Raw genomic sequence first — 20,903 nt, forward strand, 5'->3', positions numbered from 1 at the left:
GGCCCCTGGATATGAATGCTTTCAAGTTAAGTCACTATTCTTATTTGGACTAAAGCTTCTAATAGTCATTGCAGAAATGAATGAACGAATGGGTATTAGAAATATAATAAATAAGTAAACAGATTTATAAGATACTTTGAGATAGTGATGAGTACTGTAAAGTCAGTAAAATGAGATAGGGTATATGTTAAAAACTGATTGGGATGCTGCTTTAGCTTGCAAGATACAGGGGCCTTTTGAAGACATGATGTTTGAGTTCTGATGTGAAGGGTGAAGTGTCTGCATTTTGTGCATTCCAGGTATGGGGGCCTTGAGGCGGAGGTGCATTTGGTATGTTAGGGAAGATCCCGCGTTGAAAGGTATCCAGCGAGAGAAACAGTGGTAGATGAGGCTAGAAACGGGGCCCGGCTCTTTGAGGGCAGAGTAAGGAGTTAAGATGTTATGTTGACCATGATGGGCAGGCTGCTGGAGTGTTTGAAAGAGGAGGACTGACATGGTCACATGACTGTAGTGTGGTGCCCAACTTGGAGAGGCAAGAGGGGACATAGGGAGCCCCTGTGGGCTTGGTCGTCCAGGCAAGAAGAGGCGGCAGCAGTGGAGATGGAGACAGGGCATGCATGGCACATGCAATTTGGAGACAGAGCTAAAAGGACTTAGGGATGGATTTGACGTGGAAGCTGGTAAGGAGTGGGTGCTTGCTGGGTGTTCGGTTGAGCCGCTGAAGTTGTGCTGGTGCGTTGGCTGAGATGGGTAGATTTGGGGGAGAAGTTGCCTGGATGACTAAGTACCCTTTTGACTGCAGCGAGTTTAGGATACTTATTATCGTTCAAGGAGGTGGTTGAGTGGGCAGCTGAAAAACGAGTCTGAAGCTCCGTGGAGAGGTCAAGATTAAAATTACAAAGTTAGGTGTCAGCAGTGTAGACATGAATTCCTGGGAGAGGATGGAATCTTCAGTTTCCTCCTTTAAGTTGAGGAAGTCGGACTGGATGGTCTTTTCCTTCTTTCTGAAAATCAGACATTTATTGAGTCACAGAAGCTGTCTGTGAGAAACTTGAAGCGATGGGAGTTTTCACTAAAATTCTTTCAGCTTTTTAAACCGTGAAAGTGATGAATGGGGAGGAAATACAGGCGTTTAAGTATTCCGCATCTGTATTCCTTCCAAAATTGCATGTCAATTGCTTGTCCACAAAGCAGGATATATAACTGAAATGAAATATCTTTCCAAAAGCAAAGGTAATCTCAATCACATTGTTAAGGTTTTCAGTTAAACCCAAATGATGGTCAATGTGAATTTATTTTTATTAAAAAAATTTAAACAGCTTTATTGAGGTATAATTGACGCACAATAAAGTGTGCCTTTTTAGAGTGTAAAATTGAATGTTTTGACATATGCATCCATACATAAAACCACCACTGCAATAAAGATAATGCACGTCTCCATCACCCCAGAGTTTCCCTGTGTCCCCTAGTAATACCTCTCTCTTGCTTCTCCCTGCCCTGCATCCCCAGGCAACCACTGATCTGCTTTTTGTCATTATGGATTATTTTGCATTTTCCAGAAATTTGTATAAATAGAGTTGCACTCTTCATTTTTCTGAATTCTTTTACTCAGTTTAATTATTTTGAGATTCATCTATGTTGTGAATGTCACAATAGTTCATTCCTTTTTCTTGCTAAGTAATATCCTCTTGGATGGATGTACTAGGATTTGTTTATTACATCATTGTGAATATAGACTCCTCTTCCTTTTTCCCTTTAGTAAGTCTTCTGATTTGCTTATATTATTTGTAACCACCTAAGAGATAAATATTGAGTCTCTCTCTCTCTCGCCCCAAATGCTCCTAATAAAAGGGGAGATGGTTCCTTGTTCTTATATTTATTTCCCCTTTATCCTTTTTAGGAATGAGCTCCTCAGTCATTTGTCAGAGTACGTTTGACAAGTGGTGTTGATGTGAAGCAGATCAACCCTTTCTTTGTGTCTGTGCTCTGTGTGATATTTTGAGATGTGTGTATGGTGACTTTATTTCATCTGGATTCAGTTTATTTCCGTAGATTGCCTTTACTTGAGTTTCATAATTTAGCAGTTGTGGATGCAATTAATCTAGCACCTTTTAATTTTACAAGCAGGTAGAAATAAATTCCTTCTTAGTTCATAGGAATCTTACATAGATGGCAAGACTGAAATTAAATAAACTCTCATTAACCTTGTAGGTAAGAGGTGTGTCCTTTTAATCTCTGGTGTCTTGATTGAATCACTTGCTTTCTGCTTCTGTTTCGGTGCCTTTGAAAAAGCTTACTACTTTTTGGTTTCTGTGGATGATCTGAGAATATACTTCAGGATCTGTCAGTTAATGAACCCCCGGGAGTCTGGCTCTTTTTAACGTCGTCAAATTTAGCACAGAGTAGGAGGTTAGGGGATGTCTGGGCTCTCGCCTTGCAGCTCTCTGTGCTGTTGTCTGGGAAGGAAGAGGAGAGAAAGTTGTATCTAAGGGCCGGCCCTGTCCTGGTGGACACGGGGCTTTGCTGGCTAAACCCAGTGTGTTTTGTTTATGTGGGATTCGGGTAGGCAGTTGCCATGTAATTCAGGAGGCAGGATGGAGCCCCGAGAGGCATGCCCTCTGCCTCCCAACCTGCCTGGCCGCCACCGTTGTTATAGTTCATTTGTGTGTCTTCTTGCCCACCTCTAAGTTTTATGAGTGCAGAATCTGCCATGTCTGTGCTTTCTTCTACCTAAACAGTGTTTACAGAATGTTGAGTAGAATGCACCTTTATGCTTACATATTTATTTCTTATTTCTTGTTATGGAGTTTCTAATTGGAGCAATTATTATTAAGGCTTTAAGTCTCTAAGGAAGAAGATAAAATATGAGCTGTTAAATTCGTAATAGTCTATACTATTTAGGCAAACTCTTGAAGCATATATTTTCCCTCCACTCTTTCAGTAAATTAAAAGCACAGATGGAGCCAAGCGCTGCAGTCTGGGATGGGTAGGGATTCACAGATGAACAAAATTTGTTCCCAAGCCCTGAGAAGTTCACAGTCTAGAGGGAAAGTCAGACTAATAGGCCAGTAAGTGACAAGTGCTGTATAGAACTGATTTAAAAAGTGTTCTGGAAGCCCAAAAGTATGAGTACCGGTTCCATAGTTTCTATTCGAGGAGCGGGGTGATCCCGTTAACTAAGATAGGTGTCCTTGGAGGAAACAAGCCAATTGGGTAGAATGATAAGATAGACGAGGATGCAGGGAAGAATTCCGTTCATGTGTCCAGTTTGAATTTTGGGCAGAATGTTATTCTTTTGGCGAATCTGTAGATTTTTATGGCAGTTTATAGAAACCTGTTTCCCAAAGTTTTGGTTGGGATTCACTTTTACTATTTATGGGGAGGTTGTGGTTGTTGAATGAAATGAGTTTAATTTACCAAAGTTGCTTCTAGTAGGAGTGGAGTTTCATTTACCCTGTGCCTGAAAGAGTTGTTTTTCTGTGTCAGTGGCCTAATCACGTTTGAAAATGCTTATATGCTGTAAGACGGGGCTGCCGTCGTATTAAATTTAGTAGGATGAAGCTAGCGATGCAGACTCAGTGTAGGGAGATGAGATGATTACAGTCTTAAATCCTGGTGCTCAGGTTTTGGTTTGGAAATTTGAAAAGAAGCATGAATTACTTTATTTATTTAAAGAATCAATTTTATTTATTTATTTTGGCTGCATTGGGTCTTTGTTGCTGAGTGCGGGCTTTCTCTAGTTGCGGCAAGCGGGGGCCACTCTTCATCGCGGTGCGCTTGCCTCTCACTGTCGCGGCCTCTCTTGTTGCGGAGCACAGGCTCCAGACGCGCAGGCTCAGTAGTTGTGGCTCACGGGCTTAGTTGCTCCGCGGCATGTGGAATCTTCCCGGACCAGGGCTCGAACCCATGTCCCCTGCATTGGCAGGCAGATTCTCAACCACTGCGCCACCAGGGAAGCCCTGTCATATTTTAGATTCCACATATAAGTGATATCGTATGGTATTTGTTCGTCTTGAGCTGCCTTGAAATTTAAGTTTTTTCACTCTCAACTTACTGTAAGTCAGTTGTTGGCTTATTATAGAATGCTTAGTTCTGATGTGGCGGTAATTAACTGTTGTGTGGCATGGGTGGCAGTTTATACACTTTTTCATAAGAGGTGTAGTTGGTTTGGTATGTCCGTGGAGGGAGGTGAGCAGAGGGGCCTCCGATGTCACTGTCTTGGACCCTTCCCTCCCTAAATGCTTTTGAAAATTTGTTTGGGGGTATTATTAATAATTTCTTTGAATATCCTTAAAAATAAGTGAATCTTGTTGCTGTTTCTTTGGAGTGGCATAAATTGCTGAGCAGTAAGCTTTCACCCTGCACACCCGGACACTGACTTAATTGTGAGATTGAACCACGTCATTTGGTGTCGAAGAAAATCCTTCTCTCACCACGTCATGTGGAACGTGCTCCTTAGAGAGCATCCTCTGGTTGGTGTACAACAATTGCTTTCATAGGTACTTCTGTGTGCAACCTTTCACAAAAGTTAAATTTTTAATTAAAAAAATCTTAAATTAGCTAGATTTTCCACCCTTGCTTCTCTCCCCTTCCTGTGCCCTGCCTCCCCTCCCACCCCCCCGCTCCCAAATTTCTGGGGGCACTTCTTTGAAGGTACGTCAGGTCATTTGTATAGGTACATTTTCAACAAAATGGTGTTGAAAAAGAGAACATAAAGTCTTTTGGGTCTATATTTCTTTCCATTTGGAAGAAAGCTTGTACGAAGGGTTGACCTGTAACAAACCAAAACAAATGTACGCAAACTCAACATGGCTTCTCTTTTACTGTGTGTATTAGGTGTGGGAAGTAGCCGTTTGGTGGCATTTTGTTAGCTAGGATGGACATATTTTGCGGATCGCAAATTCTCTATATGGTCTTGCCTGTAGCAATCAAGTTGGACCTTCAGACCTTCTCTAGAAGTAGAGAGGCAGCCCTTGAACAGCCTAGACCCAGACATGGGTTAGAGCCTGGGGTACTCACCTGTGTTGTAAGTGACCTTGAGTTGGCTGAGTAAACTCGAGGAAGTAGCACCTTGCTTCAAGGATTGAAGGCGGGAAGTAGTGGAAAGTGCCAGCCCGTGAAGTGATGGATGTCCGTGCCTTGTAGGTCTGTTAGTTCTTTCTTGCTCTATCTCCGTCTACAGTATTCATTTGCCTCCCCAGCCCTACCCCACCCGTGAAAGAATGACTAAGATGTGGGAAAGTTTTACCTTTAAGACCTTTCACAACAGCTATTTGAACATCTGGGTGTCTACCCATTCTGTTGTCTCCCATGGAAAGTAACAGATAGTCTGGGTTTCCCCACCTGGATTTCCTACAGGGTTTTTTTCTTGATACGAATTGCTGCTCCCTCCTCCTGGAGTTGCCACCATCGTCTGACGGGCGAATCCTTCTTCTCCTTGGCAGCCCAGTTACAAGGCCCGGATACCAGCTGTGCCTCTGGCTGCCCCCCCAGGTCGGGGCACTTAATCGCACCTGCTCCCGGGGCTCTGCCCTGGCGCTTCAGTTGTGCCCTAGTTCTGCGTGCTTTCAGAGCAGGATCCCGCTTCGCGCATCTTGTGTCTCCTGCACAGCTGTCCTGGCCCCTAGTGGATAACGTATGAATTACTCGTAGGCCGTATTAATTTGGACGGGTTACCTAAACACTGGGACTTAGCTTCCTCATCTGTGAAATGTGGCTTTCTGCTCTGGGCATGCTCTCACCGAGCTCACTGATAAAGGTGCAGTTGCCAAGGTAGGTGGCTTGTCTTGGATCTTGTGCCCTGTGACCTGACCGTGACCATGGCCCCTCGAGCCTCCTCTTGCCCCGCCCACGCACAGTGTGCCCGTTCTTGCCGCTGTGACTTGGCCCGGCTGTGACTTGCCTGCTGTGGGATTCTGCCCTGGGCCCCCTTGTCTGTCCACAGCTCTCCTTCCGCCGTGTCCATCGCTCCCAGACTCGCATCTGCTCTGCTGGCTCCAGACCCGCCTCGCAGACGTCGTCTGAGCGAGCGTGGTTGCCCCCTGCACACTCTCAAACTGAGCGTGCTCGAGGGGGGTTCTTTCTCCCCTAGGACCCACGCTTCCCCGCGCTGGTTCATGTCGTCATCCACTGATGACTCGCGGCCTTTCCTCTTCCTTCAGGCCCTGGTCTAGTGGCCAGTCCCGGTGGCTCTGTGGCCTGAGTGTCCTTCGAACTGGCTCTTTCCTCTCCGTCTCCTTGCCCTGCTTTCTCAAGGAGGCTGGAACAGCAGTGGCCTGCACCCTGTTGCTACACACTCCTTATTCCGGTCCTTCTTTTGCGGAAGCAGAGCTTGGGTCACCTGTTAAGTTGTCGGTGGTTTTTTTTTTAAATTAATTAATTAATTTTATTTTTGGCTGCATTGGGTCTCCGTTGCTGGACGAGGGCTTTCTCTAGTTGCAGCGAGCTGGGGCTACTCTTGTTGCGGTGCTCGGGCTTCTCACTGTGGTGGCTTCTCTTGTTGCGGAGCACGGGCTCTAGGCGCGTGGGCTTCAGTAGTTGTGGCGCATGGGCTCAGTAGTTGTGACTCGCGGGCTCTAGAGTGCAGGCTCAGTAGTTGCGGCGCACGGGCTTAGCTGCTCCGCGGCATGTGGGATCTTCCCGGACCAGGGCTGGAACCCATGTCCCCTGCATTTGGCAGGCGGATTCTTAACCACTGCACCACCAGGGAAGTCCTTGTCGGTGTTTTTTCATCACTTATGGGCTCAACTATAAACACCTCGGCACGACATGCAAAGCCCCTCTCTCTCTGAACCCACCCCCATCCTGACATCATCTCCCGCTGTCCCCACTATACCCTGCTGCTTTGCATTTTCAAGCCTCAGTGCTTCCTTCACATTGGGGTTTTTTGTTTTTGTTTTGTTTTTGCTGAAAATGCCCTTTCTCTAATTTTCCAACACCGTGGTTCTCATACCTGGAGGATTATTGGGACCTGTGTTTTTCTTTTTGAATTATCGACTTTTGTGCCTGCCCCCAAAGATTTTGATTCAGTGTCTGGAGTGAGATCTGGTCTCATTTTCTGTAAGACGACAACGTTGAAATGGATGTTTACAAAGATACAAAATTCTGTATGTCAGTGGTTCTAGAATGCTTCTGTATTAGTTCACACTTGGTTTTATGTTAGACAAATATGAAAAGAGAGAGAGAGGAGGAGGGAGTGGGAGGGAGCGACTCCTTGGATGTTTGTGGAGATCAGCTGTCATTAGGTCTTATGTCCCCAACTTTGTGACAGTCAGCCCTTCATGCTCTTTCCTTTGGGGTGTCCTCAAAGCACTTTCTGTATAGTCTTTAATAACTGAGTTGAAGTTCCTTGTGCACGTATTTGCTTTTTTCATTAGATTCTAAAGCCATCCAGGGCTAGCGCGGGGCTTATGCATTTTTTGATTTCCCATGCTTTGCCCAGAGTAGATGCTCCATACATTTTTGTTTAGTTATGAGATATTTGAAAGAAGTTTTGTAGATGTGAGTAGTTATTAATGTCAATATTCATTTTTCTGGTATATCTACTTTTTGCTTAATTAAAAAAATATTGTTGGAACCCTGTAGGAGAGAAAAAGTGCTTAGAACCTGTTGGAATGACATTTTGCTTGTATTAAGTCTAGCTGTTTCAAAGAACAATGGTCTCTCAGACAATGTACAACAATGTTCAACTGTTTTTCTCCTTGTAATGCAAGAAAAAGCACATAGTTGTCTGTGTCTTTAGGCAGAGATATCTCTGTGGATCTGTGGCAGCATCGACATGTAGATGGTGTGATTTGTTCCTAATTTAGGTCCCTGCAACAGTGATTTTGTTGTTGTTAAATGCGTTTCTTACAAGTTCCTAATGTCAAATGGATTTTTCTTGTATTTGTAGATTCTAAGGCATGTGTTCCTTAACGTTCTATGAGAATCTGCTTCATAAGAGATAGAAATGCAGCTTTTTCTTGAGTCTTTAAACACCACAGGAGAGTCTTATTTGTAGTTTTTTATTTTATCATTTTGCAAGGGCAAAAGTAATGTTAAGGGAGAGAAAAGAGCCGCAGCACTATTGCCAGCTTGTATGCATTCCTGAAAATTGAGAACGATGTTGTTCCTGGTGAGTTATGAGGACATTTAAGAACTTGCCTTGGTGGCCTTGGGGGTGAACGCTACCCCTCATGGCTTTCTGGAGGTTCCTTTCTCTTATTCACCTGCTTGCCTCCTGGACCAGTGCTTGAGGCCCCCAGAGCTGAGACATTTGGTTCCTTTCAGTGGTGGTTTCAGACCAGCAGCATCCCCTTGACTCCCTCGCCAGGGATGGTACAGAACTCCAAATGGAGGAGGGTGCATTCTACAGACTCTTGGGGATCTTGACCAGATCTTGACCCAGAGGAGTTTTGGAGAAACTCAGAGCTCTTCTTTCCCACCAGTTACAGGGTCGCCCAAGTCATTAAAATAAGTTTCTCTTTCCCTCAAACCATAGGGTACCCCATGCTTTCCATTTCTGCGTCTGCATCCCTGTGTCTTCCAGATTCTTCCAGGGGCCCCCCCAGGCCTCTCCCCACACTGGGCGCCAGCGTCCCTGCCAAGTGTAGCACCCACGTGTGCATCAGCCCTTCACTTTGAACTTGAGGCTGTCATCCCTGGGAAGATGCCCCGATTTTTGTTTTGTTTCTTTAGTAAACTGGGAGATCTTAATTTTCTGTAACCTTGGTGTTTTTGTCCTGAGAATTTAAATGTAACATCAAGTGAAAAGTTCAAGTCTGTGTTGCTAATATGAAATTTTAATTTTTCTTTACAGGTCAACTTTGTAGTGTGCCAACTCTTTGCCTTGCTAGCAGCCATTTGGTTTCGAACTTACCTACATTCAAGCAAAACTAGCTCTTTTATAAGACATGTCGTTGCTACCCTTTTGGGCCTTTATCTTGCACTTTTTTGCTTTGGATGGTAAGTAATTATTTTGATCATATTTAATGAAGACTTTGGACGTCTTTGTGAATTGAGTGTATAGAAGGATACATTATGTAGGGTTTTGTTCTTATAGTTACCTAAAAAGTTTTATATTTTTATTTTTAATATAAAAAAATGAGTGGAGAGTGGGCTCTGTCTCTTCAGCTGGGGTTCAGAGGGCAATTTATTATTTATAACTTATGAAAAAGGACAGATGAAGAAAAAGAATATAAAGACATTTTATTCTGTCATGAGTAGCTCTTTCACCTGTTTTGCAGGTCTTTTATGCCAAGACAAATGATCCATTCAAAATAGCTTTTTTCTTTCTGTGCAAGTGGCTTTTAAGAGTCTGGTAAAGCCCATTGATAGAACTCTATTACCATTCTTTAGATTCTGCCATTAGCCAAAAGAGGTTTTTTGTTTGGTTGGTTTCGGCGGGGAAGAATTACTTAGCATGGAAAGCTTTTATTTATGGCCCTTCAGATGCTGTGTGTACGTGTGTTTCCTTCACTTAGCTCCCTTCTTAATTGTCAGGGCTGTGAATCAATCCAGAAACACTGTCACTTCCTGTTCGTCCCAGGTGACGGTGGTTGTATGTGACAGAGGGTATCAGGAGAAGAGCACAGTGTCTCCACGAAACAGCAGAGACGCTCAGTGGAAGGACCCTCTGCTCTATGATTTCTCCCGAATTTTCCTTCTTCATAAGTGAGAGCTTATGCTGCTTGCTCATTTGCTATGTTTACACAGTCCCAGAGAAGGCTTTCTAGGTTTGCTGTTCGGCAGACTGTTGTTGGACATGGAAATTCCCTGAGAGGATGGAAATGTAGTCGCTTGATCTGTGGTTTAGTAGCTTCTGTTGTGGGCTGTGGACTGTTGGACTTTGACAATGCCTCTGCATTTGTTCTAGGAGATTGTTTTTGATTCTTGGGCGGGTTGAAATATACTGGTATTTCTTAATCTAGTTTCTGCCTCTGGCAATTCCACATGTGTCCTAGAAACTCACGAAAAATCAGAGATAATTTATTCAGTCTCTGCCATGTTGCCCTGTGACCAGTCCTCTGATAGGCCCCACCAGTGGTAGGTGTGTGTGGAGTCCTTGGGGTTTCAATGGGATCTCTTAAATCAGATCTAGGCATGGTTTCTCCACTTCCTTGATAACATCAAATTTATGTCATCAGAGTTTTCTTAGGTTTCTCAGGTGATTCTATTTAAACTTCTTGTAAATCATGTCATGGGGGTAGTGTGTATGTGTGTGTGTGTATGTAGCTTTGTGTTATGGAGCCTTTCGAATACAAAAGTACAGAAAATAATATAATGAACCCTCCTATATCCGTTGTCCAGCTTCAACGATTATTAAAATTCTACCGTTCTTATTTTATTCTTTCTCCAACTTATTTTTCTGGAGTATTTTCAAGCATATCCCAGTCTACGCATTTCACCCGTACATACTTGGTGTTCAGTGTGTATTTCGGCAGCATATTTTGAGGAGGGGTCGGGGAAGGCTTGCTGTCCAGAGTGGCCAACTCCGGGACACCCTTCACGTTGCAGTCTGTGGACACAGAGTAGAAGACTGAGATGTCAGCTGTGTTTCCTGGGGCCGTGTGACTTGGAGGACTGCCAGAGGGGAGGTCTTTACCGATGGGGTGCTTTCTTGCTGTGAAGCCTTCTCACGTGCTTTATCACAGTGTCCCGAGGAACCCACCTTAATGTCAGGTGGTCCTAAGTATTTCAAATTATATGTGATAGCCAGGATTTTTTTTTTTTTTTAAATAGAGTTCTCTGTTCTTTTCTTGGAGGAGAAAATTTTTATATTCCTTTCTTTGGGAAAAGAGTTTGTTTGTGCCTCTGTGCCAGGTAAAAGATAACTCTGCTAATTGGAATGAGTAGGGAAGTAGCGTATCCTTCTGATTTGCATTTTAGCACTTTGTTTTTTAGGCTCAAAGGTAATCCTGTTTCCTATTGATTTTGACAACTTCTCTTTTGGAAGACATATGTTAGTGAGTTGTCTAAATATAATTGGCTATTTTACCTACTTGTATTTGGCCTCAGCTTTTTGTTTTTTTTTGAACCATCATCTATAAGTTTCTATTAACTGAGAATTACTTTATACTTTTATTTACTTATTTAGCTATTTGACAGCAGTGTAGAGTAACAGACTGGAGCTTCGACTCTGAATCCAGACAGACCTGGATTCCACTCTGGGTGCCTCGGCGGCAGCCGTGTGACTGGACATGTTATTCAGGCTCTTTAGCATCACTTTTCTCATCTGTAAAATGGAACCAGTGATGGTTGTGATGACTAAAAGATGTAATACTGCAGAAAGGGGCTCAGCACAGTAGCCAGCTCCTTGTGAGCAGGGAAAGTTACTCAGGGTCAAGACTGTTATTGTGACTATGGTCTGTTGCTACCATTGTCCAGTCGGTGGTCCAGATTAGAAATGTTTATGTTTATCCAATCTCTTCCTCAGTTTATCATACAGTATTAAAGTGTGTCTTTCTCTCTAGACTGGAAGGTCTCTGAGGACAGAGACTGTATCCCCTGACTCTTTATTCCCAGTGGCCAGTTCTGTGCCTTTCGGAAAATGGACATTCAGTAAAGATCAGTGGAACAATCGAAGAGGTGTTTCTCAACCTTTTTAAAACTCTTTTTTTTTGCTAAAAATAAATTTTATACCTGCCTTTAGTGTGATTTGAAATTCAACATATGTAAAATGTGATATCTAAAAACAAACTGAAGTTTGGGGATAAAGGATTGTTTTGTTTGAAAGATTATGATCCATAGTCCATGGGGTTCCACTCCGGCTCACCCTGTGAAGAATCAGCCAGTGGATAATTGCCCAGGAGGAAACAACTTGAGTCTCAATGTCACTTAGGGTACTAACTGGGTATATGTTAGGACTTAGTTTCCTCAACTGTAAAATGATGAGGGCTGGATTATAATACACTTCTAAGATACCTTCTTGCTTGCATTTTTACCTCCCTAATAATACTTAATATTTGAAAGCGTACTGTGTGCCAGATAACCCAGTCAACACTTTTCGTGTGTTATCTTTTAATCCTGAGAAGTACTAGGTGGCTACTGTGTACTTACTATGCTCATTTTTCTAATAAGGGCAAGTAGAGTAGCTGCGGATGGGAAATTACGAGGAAAGTCACCAGTGCTATGATTGAGTGCACAGGCAACTTGATGCTTGTTGTGGAGGCCAGTGAAATAGAGGGCAATGCAGGTCCACTCTGTACAGATAGACCTATATTATCCCAGGAACAAAGGCTTGTACAACTGGCAGAGTGTCATATTGCCCTCCAGAAGATCGCTAAGCTTGTCACCTGAATGGCGATGCCCGGGGAGTGGGCGTCTCAAAGTGATAGAAGGAACCACGTCGCTATTTGAAGCATAGAACTTTTAGCTTCTAAGTTGTCACATATCCCTCATGTTCCAAGGAAATTTATTCAGTAGGAAAGGAAAGATATTTCCCCAAGAGTCTTCAAAATCTTTTTTCATTTAAGACATTTATCGTTAATGAGTTCTATTCTAATTAATAAAGCCTGTGCAGGTGTCCAGCAGGCCACTTCAGCATTTTCACATGAAGTCCGTTAGTGCTGGCAATAAATAGGAGCTGGTAATTAATTTGAAAAGTGTGTGTTTTAATCATGTTTTCTTAGCTTCTTTCTGTTTCAGTTTATACACAAATATGTTTTTCTGCTGCCTCCTGGTCCTTTGGTTATATAGTAGCATTCCAGGCCAACATTGTTTCTGTGTGTGTGTGTGTGTGTGTGTGTGTGCGTGTGTGTGTGTGTGTGTGTTTGGCAGAGGAAGAGACAAGTAGACAGACTGACAGACATTCTTTGTACAATGAGTAAAATAAGTTTCTTCTATGGGCCTGCCTTGGAGCCTACTTCTTATTTGTAATATCTCTATGGAAAATTTAAAAAAATTAAGTAGCTTTTCCACATTGGAGGTGCCTGTTATTCTCTGATGATTAGGTTAGAAAGTAATTTTAATCATAGCTTAAGATACTTATTAATACTTTAAATTGTATACAATGATTTGAAAATTTTTTATGCCGTCAAAGGGGAAAGAAGATGGAAATTTTGTGTTTGTGTGTGTGTGTGCACATGTATGCATAATCTTAGGGATAATTTGGATGGATTTTAAAACCAGAGATCTGAGTCATGTTTTGCCTGAATTTTGTGACATGAGTGGTTAAGTTAGTTCTCTCATTTAATGGTAGATTTCTACATTAGAACGTTAGAAGAAACTGTCATCTCAGTGAGAACGTTTTGTAGATAGATTACTGCAAATTAAGGATTGACTGGATTTGTATAAGGAAGCTTATTTGACTTGAGCCATCATGTTTTCAGAATAAATAAATTTGAGTGTACCTGCTTTTAAGTGAATTCTAGTATTTAGTATTTTTTGCTATTTTGTAAGTAATACTTGAAAATATAACTGCAGATACAAAGCTGTATCGACGAAGTTAGTTTGGGTAAGCCAAAAACTGATGTTCTGTCAGGACTATTCTGAAATCCAGGTTTCTTACTCCGTTTCATCCCTGTTCCTGAGTTATAGAAAAAGCTGTAAACCTTGAGCCTCAGGACCCCATAGAGCTTTCATGTAGCTGGTAAACGTGGAATGCTAGGGCCCCAAGTGTGGCTTTATGGGGTTTTGTCTTATTTTTCCAGCTCCTGTGGGGCTTGTGGGATGGGACTCCCTCTCTAGGGTATCCACAGAATTTTAGGCTTTGGAGGTTTGCTTCCTTTTTTTTATCTGGCAGTGTCGTGTGTTATAGATAAGCACTTTTTAGCCTAAATTATTTCAATCTGATGTTTGTGAGTGGGCTCTTCTAACAGTGCTCTTACTTTTTACAGGTATGCCTTACATTTTCTTGTACAAAGTGGAATTTCCTACTGTATCATGATCATAATAGGAGTGGAGAACATGCACACGTAAGTGCTCGCTTTATTCACATATAATACGTATTCCAACATAATAGAATTGGGTCAAGTAGAATTTTATTACATTAAAAATTATTATTTTTAATAATAATTATAAAAATTATTGTAAATTGTGATCACTTTTTCAAGAACTGTCATAAATACAAAAATAAAACCCTTGGTATGCAGCACTCTTCTGTTTACTTAGAGCAGGGTTTCTCAACCTCAGCTCTACTGACAGTTTAGGCTGGATCATTCTTGGATGCGCGGGACTGGCCTGTGCCCTGTAGGTTGTTTAGCGGCTTCCCTGGCCCCCGCCCACTAGATGCCAGTAGTACCTCCTCCCCAAGTTGTGACAACCATGGATGTTTCTAGATATTTTCACAGGTCCCTTGGGGGGCATAACCACCTCCAGGTAAGGACTATTGGCTTAGTCTAGGAGTGGCAGCAGTGGAGAGTTGGAGTGAGTCTGACACATTGGAGAGAGATTTAGAAGGTACATTTGGAAGGATTTAGTGATTGACGGGGAAGAAGGGTATCAGGAGGACTCCAGGTTCCTGGTGTGAACAGTCAGGTAGATGGAGGCACTGTTTTCTGAGTGTAGAGAACCCTGGAGGTGGGGAGCATGTCTAGGGGATAAGCGTTTCAGACAGGTATATAGTCATCTAAAACAGTGCTTCATATGTAGCAAACACTCTGGGTACTTGCTGAATAAGTGCCTGTTGACTTTGGGGTGTCTGTGAGGCAGTTCATCGATGCTGGGGAGGTGGTGTGGAGGTCTGGGCCAGAGATGTGCACTGGAAAGTCGAGGTGTGCACGCTTACTTGGTTGAGCACTCGGGGGCCGGGTACCCGCAGACCTTGCTGGCCAATCCTGCTGGGGGTGTTCCGTGATATCTGCGGTGCACTGTGTCTCTGAATTCTGACATACATGTGGCTCCAAGAGTTCTGTACAAGGAATGATGGACTTGTAACTAATCGATTAGCTTTTTTCCAAATCTCATTCTATTTTGCATCTTCGGTGTTTGACTCATGGGTCACCCACTCTGTTTTGACCCAATGTCTTCCCTCGATTTCCACTGGTGCCACCTGCGTTGATTTCCCCCTCCCTTCTGTACTGCAGTACTCCAGGTTCTTGGTGTTTTGATTTCAATTTTTATAAGAGGAGTAAAATATATATATTTTTAAAAATTAATTAATTAATTAATTTATGGCTGTGTTGGGTCTTCGTTTCTGTGTGAGAGCTTTCTCTAGTTGCGGCGAGCAGGGACCACTCTTCATCGCGGTGCGCGGGCCTCTCACTGTCGCGGCCTCTCTTGTTGCGGAGCACAGGCTCCAGACGCACAGGCTCAGTAGTTGTGGCTCACGGGCCCAGTTGCTCCACGGCATGTGGGATCTTCCCAGACCAGGGCTCGAACCCGTGTCCCCTGCATTGGCAGGCAGATTCTCAACCACTGTGCCACCAGGGAAGCCCAAGAGTAAAATATTTTGATGGTGTATCATTTGAAGCAATTTTTATACCATCATGACCCTATTTATAAAATCTCATACAGATGGCAGGTTCAGAGCAATACTATCTTTAATATCTGAAAAAGGAGCTGTATGTTTTGAATCTGGAAAAAGAAGGAAAATCTGGTTAGATTACTGAAAACAGGTAACTTGTGTATCCCTGCGTAAACAAAAGTCTTTTAAATGGAAAGGCTAGTAGATTCATATTTGGTCAAAGGAAATTGTTTCTTTTTCTGAAAGGCAACGGCAGTCTGTGAAGTTAACTTTTAAGGCTTCAGACCCTGTCCAGTATGGCGCCCTTAGCCACATGTGGCCTGTAGATTGAAATTAATTGACATCTAAAGCTCAGTCGTTCAGCCACACTGGCCACATGGCACGTGCTCCATAGCTACAGGTGGCTGGTGGCTACTGGACTGGGCAGGGCAGACAGAGAAGATTTCTGTGGTCATAGAAGATTCTGTCGGAAGGTGCAGCCTTAGAGACACACAGCTGGGTACAGTTGATTTTGTTGCTCTTTTACAATAAGTGGTCAGGAGGAAAGTGCTACTTGCATATATGCTGCCCGTGTTTAGAATTTGACACCATCCACGGAGCAGGCTATTATAAATGGGTTTGCCGTGTTAGTTGCTAGCGTTGGCAATAAAGAGTAGGTGAGTAATTAAGTTAGAAAGTGTGTATTTTAATCTCTTTTAGCTCCCTTCAATTTCAGTTTATACCTATGTGTTTTTCTGTTTGACTTTACTTTTTCCTTTTTGTTTTTTTTTCTTGTTATCCGTACATGCTTTTTTTCCCCTTTTCACTTGGGCCTTTACATTAATTTAAAATGTTTAATGGGTCCAAACTTCAGAATTTCATTCAAATATACTAGATGGGGCTTATAGCATTACTCTGTTATCTAAAGTTATTGTTTATGTATAATACAGTTCTGTTTATTTCTTTCAGTCTAGTTTTACATGGTATGTGTAATATGTTTCTTTGAACAACAAGGGTTTAAATCTTTTTAAGTGAAGGATTTGGACTCCCTGAGTATTTAACAGTTTAAAAATTCTTGGATCTCTTTGTTTTATATACTTTGTAAGCTGTTCATAGTGTAGTTTTTGCACTCTCTGTAACAAATCCATTTGTAAATTAAAATATTTTAATATAAACTTTATTTTTGTAGCTCCCTTTATTTCACACTTATATGTATGCTGTTTTATTCTGATCCATAATTAGATAATTTACCATTAAAATTTAATTTATTGTAGAATTCAGTGCTTTTTAATTTACCATTAAAATTTAATTTATTCTAGAATTCAAAGCTTATTTTCATATAAGCTTTGAAATTTTTGAGGAAAAAAAATTGAAAACCTTAAGTGTTAGAGGCAAGAAGAAAACGAGTATTTAGGGATAGAAGGTCCTATATCTTAGGATATTGATTCTCCTTAATTAGTATGGGGAGAATTTAACTTTCACAGATTTGACCAGCGTTTCTGAGAGCAGGGGTTGGCAAACTGTCTGTAAAGGACCAGATAGCAAATATTTTAGACTCTGCAGGACACACAGCCTCTGTCACGGCTTTTCTCAGTTCTGTCGTTGTGCACATAGACAGTATGTGAACAACGAACTTGACCTGTGCCTCCATCAGACTTCCTTTACCAAAAAAGCGGGTGGACCATATACTAAGCACACTTCTGCCACAGGGATTTGAAAAAGGAGAGGAAGGCAGACACACACTCTTCCTGTTAGTTTCAAAAATATGAAATAAGGTTTGCCAAGTGGTAATTTTAAACTTGCTATGGCACAAAAAATGGAATAATGAACTTTGTTTATTAATGATTTACTTTGGATTATTGTTCTGAAGCAGATAGTTTCTAAAAAGCTGGTTGAAATGTTCGCCTTCTTGGCATAGCTTTTGCTTGAAAGGGAAGTGAAATAATGCAGGACTCAGGACTTGATGTTTAACACTTAGCGTGATAATGAAAAATATCTTATTCAAAAAAATTATAAAGGGAATAGTAAAATCACAGTATATAAGAGTAATACACAAAAATTCTTTTTATTTCTACATATTGAAATAGTCCAAAAGTGAAATTTGTTAAAAGTTCATTCACAGTAGCATCGAAAAGGATAATATACTTAGGAATAAATTTATTGAAAGAAGTGCAAGACCACTAAACTGAAAATAAAAATCTATGCTGACAGAAATGAAAGAAGACCTAAAGCATGGAGAGAGACATCACATTCATGGGTTGGCAGACTCAGTATTGTTAAGATGGCAATTCTCTCACAGTTGATCCATTGAGTCAATGCAATGCCTGTCAAAATTCCAGCAGGCTTTTGGTTGCAAAACTGCTTGTATAAATTCACTAAAATTCATTGAATTGTACACTTAAATTAGGTGAGTTGATGGCATGTAAATTTTACTTCAATAAAGCTATTAAAAAGATAAAAAACATTGTAAAGGGAGGTGCAAGAAGGAAGATCAGTCTTAAAGTAGCGTGCTTTCTGAAAGTTGGTTCAAGAGTTTTGTATATTTTCTCATTTAGGCAAATTTATAGATGTTCAGATGCATCCACGTTTTCTTGGGTTTAGTTATAAGAATGAAGGGTCGAAAGGAACGTTGAAAACCTGCAGTGCCCTCGAAGGAAGGAAATCTAGGTGTTGAAGGGGGACGTGAAGCTGTCTTCAGATGCTTAAAGGGAGTATATATGCTGTTCTTAGGAATCCTGAGATGGAATTGGTACCTGCTAGGCGAAGTATGAAGATGCACATTTTTGACCCAAGGAAGGATGACCTCAGTTACAGTGAGATGCTTAGGGGAGTAATGTCTTTTGCCTTCATACACCACAAATTCAGTGACGGCAGTCATGTCTTACCTGTTTGGTTTTCTGAATGTAGTACATCACCTTGGAGGTTGTATGCTCCCAGTAGGTGTCTACTGAATGAATGAGTGAATGATAACCTGACTTCTGCATGACAGCAAGCCCTTTCCAAGTAGCCTCCTAGAGCCTTTGCTTCTGGGCCACGGTCTCTGCCTCCTTCAAAATCCCTGTGCACCATCTCAGGGCTGCCCCTTGAGAATTTTGTGAACAAGCATTGTAGCAGCCCTGATTCTCAGAACTGAGCATCTCCTGGGCTTTGCTTGGATCTCTGTTCCCAGGGAGAGTGGAGTGTAGGGGAGAGACAGAAGGGATGGGAATGGGGGAATGGGTGGAGGGAGAGCCTTTCTCACTTGGTTAGAAGAGGAAGGAGGATATCAATGCGTTTCAGGTGCTCCCAGCTGGGACTGGGAGGCATTTTCCCTGGAGAAGGTAGCCCAGTGTGGCTGGGTCCCATGGTGTTCTGATGGGCTCAGTAAGCTTTTGTGGATGGGCGTGAGAACCTAAGTGCCCTTCATGTTAGTTTTGCGTTTTTGTGGTTTTTGTTTTTTAACTTTTCTATGGGGAAGCTTGTTTCGAGTTCCAAAAAACAGTCTCAGATTTTGGAACACGGCACAAGGCAACTGCCCTTGTTTAAATATAAACAGCAGAAATGTGGGATAGTTAACATGGGAAGCACAGGAGAGCCTGATGACCTTGAGAAGTTAAGCAGAAGTATTTTCTTTATAACCTGGCAAGTAATTTTCACCAAAACAAATGACGTAAAGAAAACATGAAAAAGAGGTAGATACATAGAGTAAAACTGCATCTGTGAATGGTTTGCCAAGCTTTGTATGGGATGATATTGTAAAAGCTGTAAGAAGGTGATTTTAACCCCACCGTCCCATGGCTCAGCCACCCACCAGTTTGAACAAACACCTTGTGTGCCGCAGTGTTTCCAGAAACTCAGAGACAGTGGAGATGTGGTCCTTACCCTCTGATAAGCACTGCTGAGTCGGAGATGTTAAGACAGTCAGTCATGCAACAAGTATTTGTTACGTGATGCTGGGACCCAGTGATGGATAAAAAGACATGCTCCGTCTCTGCAGGACACTTACTGTCAAACTACCGATCACACTGTGATTACTGTTATGAAAGCTGATGCCCTCAGGGCTGAGGAGGCATCAAGGAGTGACCAGCTTGGAAAGCAGTAAAAAGAAGAAAGTGTATCTACATCAGCCACTTACTATGTGCTCAGCAGAATGAAACAGTTGGAAACAGAGTACCGATGTTTGGTGTTAAGTAGAATTATGCTAAAATATATTTTTAAATATGGGGAAATATTAAAAACCATGTTCCTCAGAATCCTCTTGTATTGGTATAAAATTGAACAGCAGGTCTAGGACATGAGAGAAGATCACCTCCAAACTCCGACTTCCCCCCAGGTGGCCTTAGTGATTCATTGGATGAATAATAGGGGCAGATATGTATGGGTTTGAATTCAGGTTCTGCTACATTTCATTAGCTCTGGGACCTTAGCCAAGTCACCTTACCTTTCTGAGTCTAAATTGCATTAAACCAGTGGCTCAGCTGAGGAGCACGCGGGTGCCCAGGTGAGCCCAGGTAAGCTTTTCGTCTGCATACAGGGTTCGGCTGCCAAGAAGAGGGTTCACATTGTGGGGAAAATGCTTTCAGAGGCCATTCCTGGTCACCGAGTGTTCTGCTGGGTTTTGCTGCCCCTGCTGATGTCACGTGAGAGCTTGCTGTCAGTATTCACGCAGTCGCTGTAATTTATTTTTTCTCCTCCCAGACCATGAACTCCTCGGCAGGGATGCTTTCCTCATTCTATAATACCATTGTTGAGCGTATGGATGATAGAAGCTCTGGAAGAGAGGTTCTCTGTTCTGTTCTGTTCTGTTGAGTGAATATTTGTAGGCTTTTTTGCACCTCTTTTTTTTTTTTTTAATTTTTATTTTATTTATTTATTTATTTTTAGCTGTGTTGGGTCTTCGTTTCCGTGCAAGGGCTTTCTCTAGTTGCAGCGAGCGGGGGCCACTCTTCATCGCGGCGCGCGGGCCTCTCACTGTCGCGGCCCCTCTTGTTGCGGAGCACAGGCTCCAGACGCGCAGGCTCAGTAGTTGTGGCTCACGGGCCCAGTTGCTCCGCGGCATGTGGGATCTTCCCAGACCAGGGCTCGAACCCATGTCCCCTGCATTGGCAGGCAGATTCTCAACCACTGCGCCACCAGAGAAGCCCCTGCACCTCTTTTTGTTTGGGTATTTCTGAGCAGATTATATTCATCCGTGCAGCAGGCCTTGAATGACAAGCTTGATGGGTTGACTGGCAGTCAGTGGTGTTTCCTGCTGCCTACCTGATTTTCTCCCCCTGACGCTGGCTGTAGAGCAGCGGCCCTGGGCATGGGGGTGAGGTTAGGGAAGGAGCAGGCAGTTTCAGCTGATGTGCTTTTGTCTCAATCATCCGTGACCCTGAAGACCAGGTAGGACAGGGATCCATTTTCACCTGTCATCTGCCGGTGCTACCGAGACTCCTGCAATACGGATATGTGGATAACAATATCGTGAAGGACTGCTTGAAGTCTACTAGGAAGGAATGAAGATCTCGGAAATGCCGTCTGGCGGGTAGAAGCCTCAAGTCACTTGAACATTTGTCCTCAT

At 42.6% G+C, this 20,903-nt stretch overlaps 1 protein-coding gene across 4 annotated transcripts in view; it reads left to right on the forward strand.

The window, feature by feature from the left end:
• Window positions 1–20,903, forward strand: part of MBOAT2 (membrane bound O-acyltransferase domain containing 2) — a 110,629-nt gene that overhangs the window by 30,097 nt on the left and 59,629 nt on the right. The window contains exons 2-3 of one of the 4 annotated variants that reach the window (XM_036872969.1): window positions 8,794–8,943; window positions 13,815–13,892. In XM_036872969.1, the coding sequence (XP_036728864.1) occupies window positions 8,794–8,943; window positions 13,815–13,892 (228 nt within the window). Of the gene's footprint in view, window positions 1–8,793; window positions 8,944–11,459; window positions 11,566–13,814; window positions 13,893–20,903 lie in introns of those variants that run through there. The other 3 variants (XM_036872967.1, XM_036872968.1, XM_036872966.1) reach the window with 3 other exon arrangements.

Source organism: Balaenoptera musculus, chromosome 13 (assembly GCF_009873245.2).
Source record: "Balaenoptera musculus isolate JJ_BM4_2016_0621 chromosome 13, mBalMus1.pri.v3, whole genome shotgun sequence".
In the NCBI taxonomy this organism is placed as follows: domain Eukaryota; kingdom Metazoa; phylum Chordata; class Mammalia; order Artiodactyla; family Balaenopteridae; genus Balaenoptera; species Balaenoptera musculus.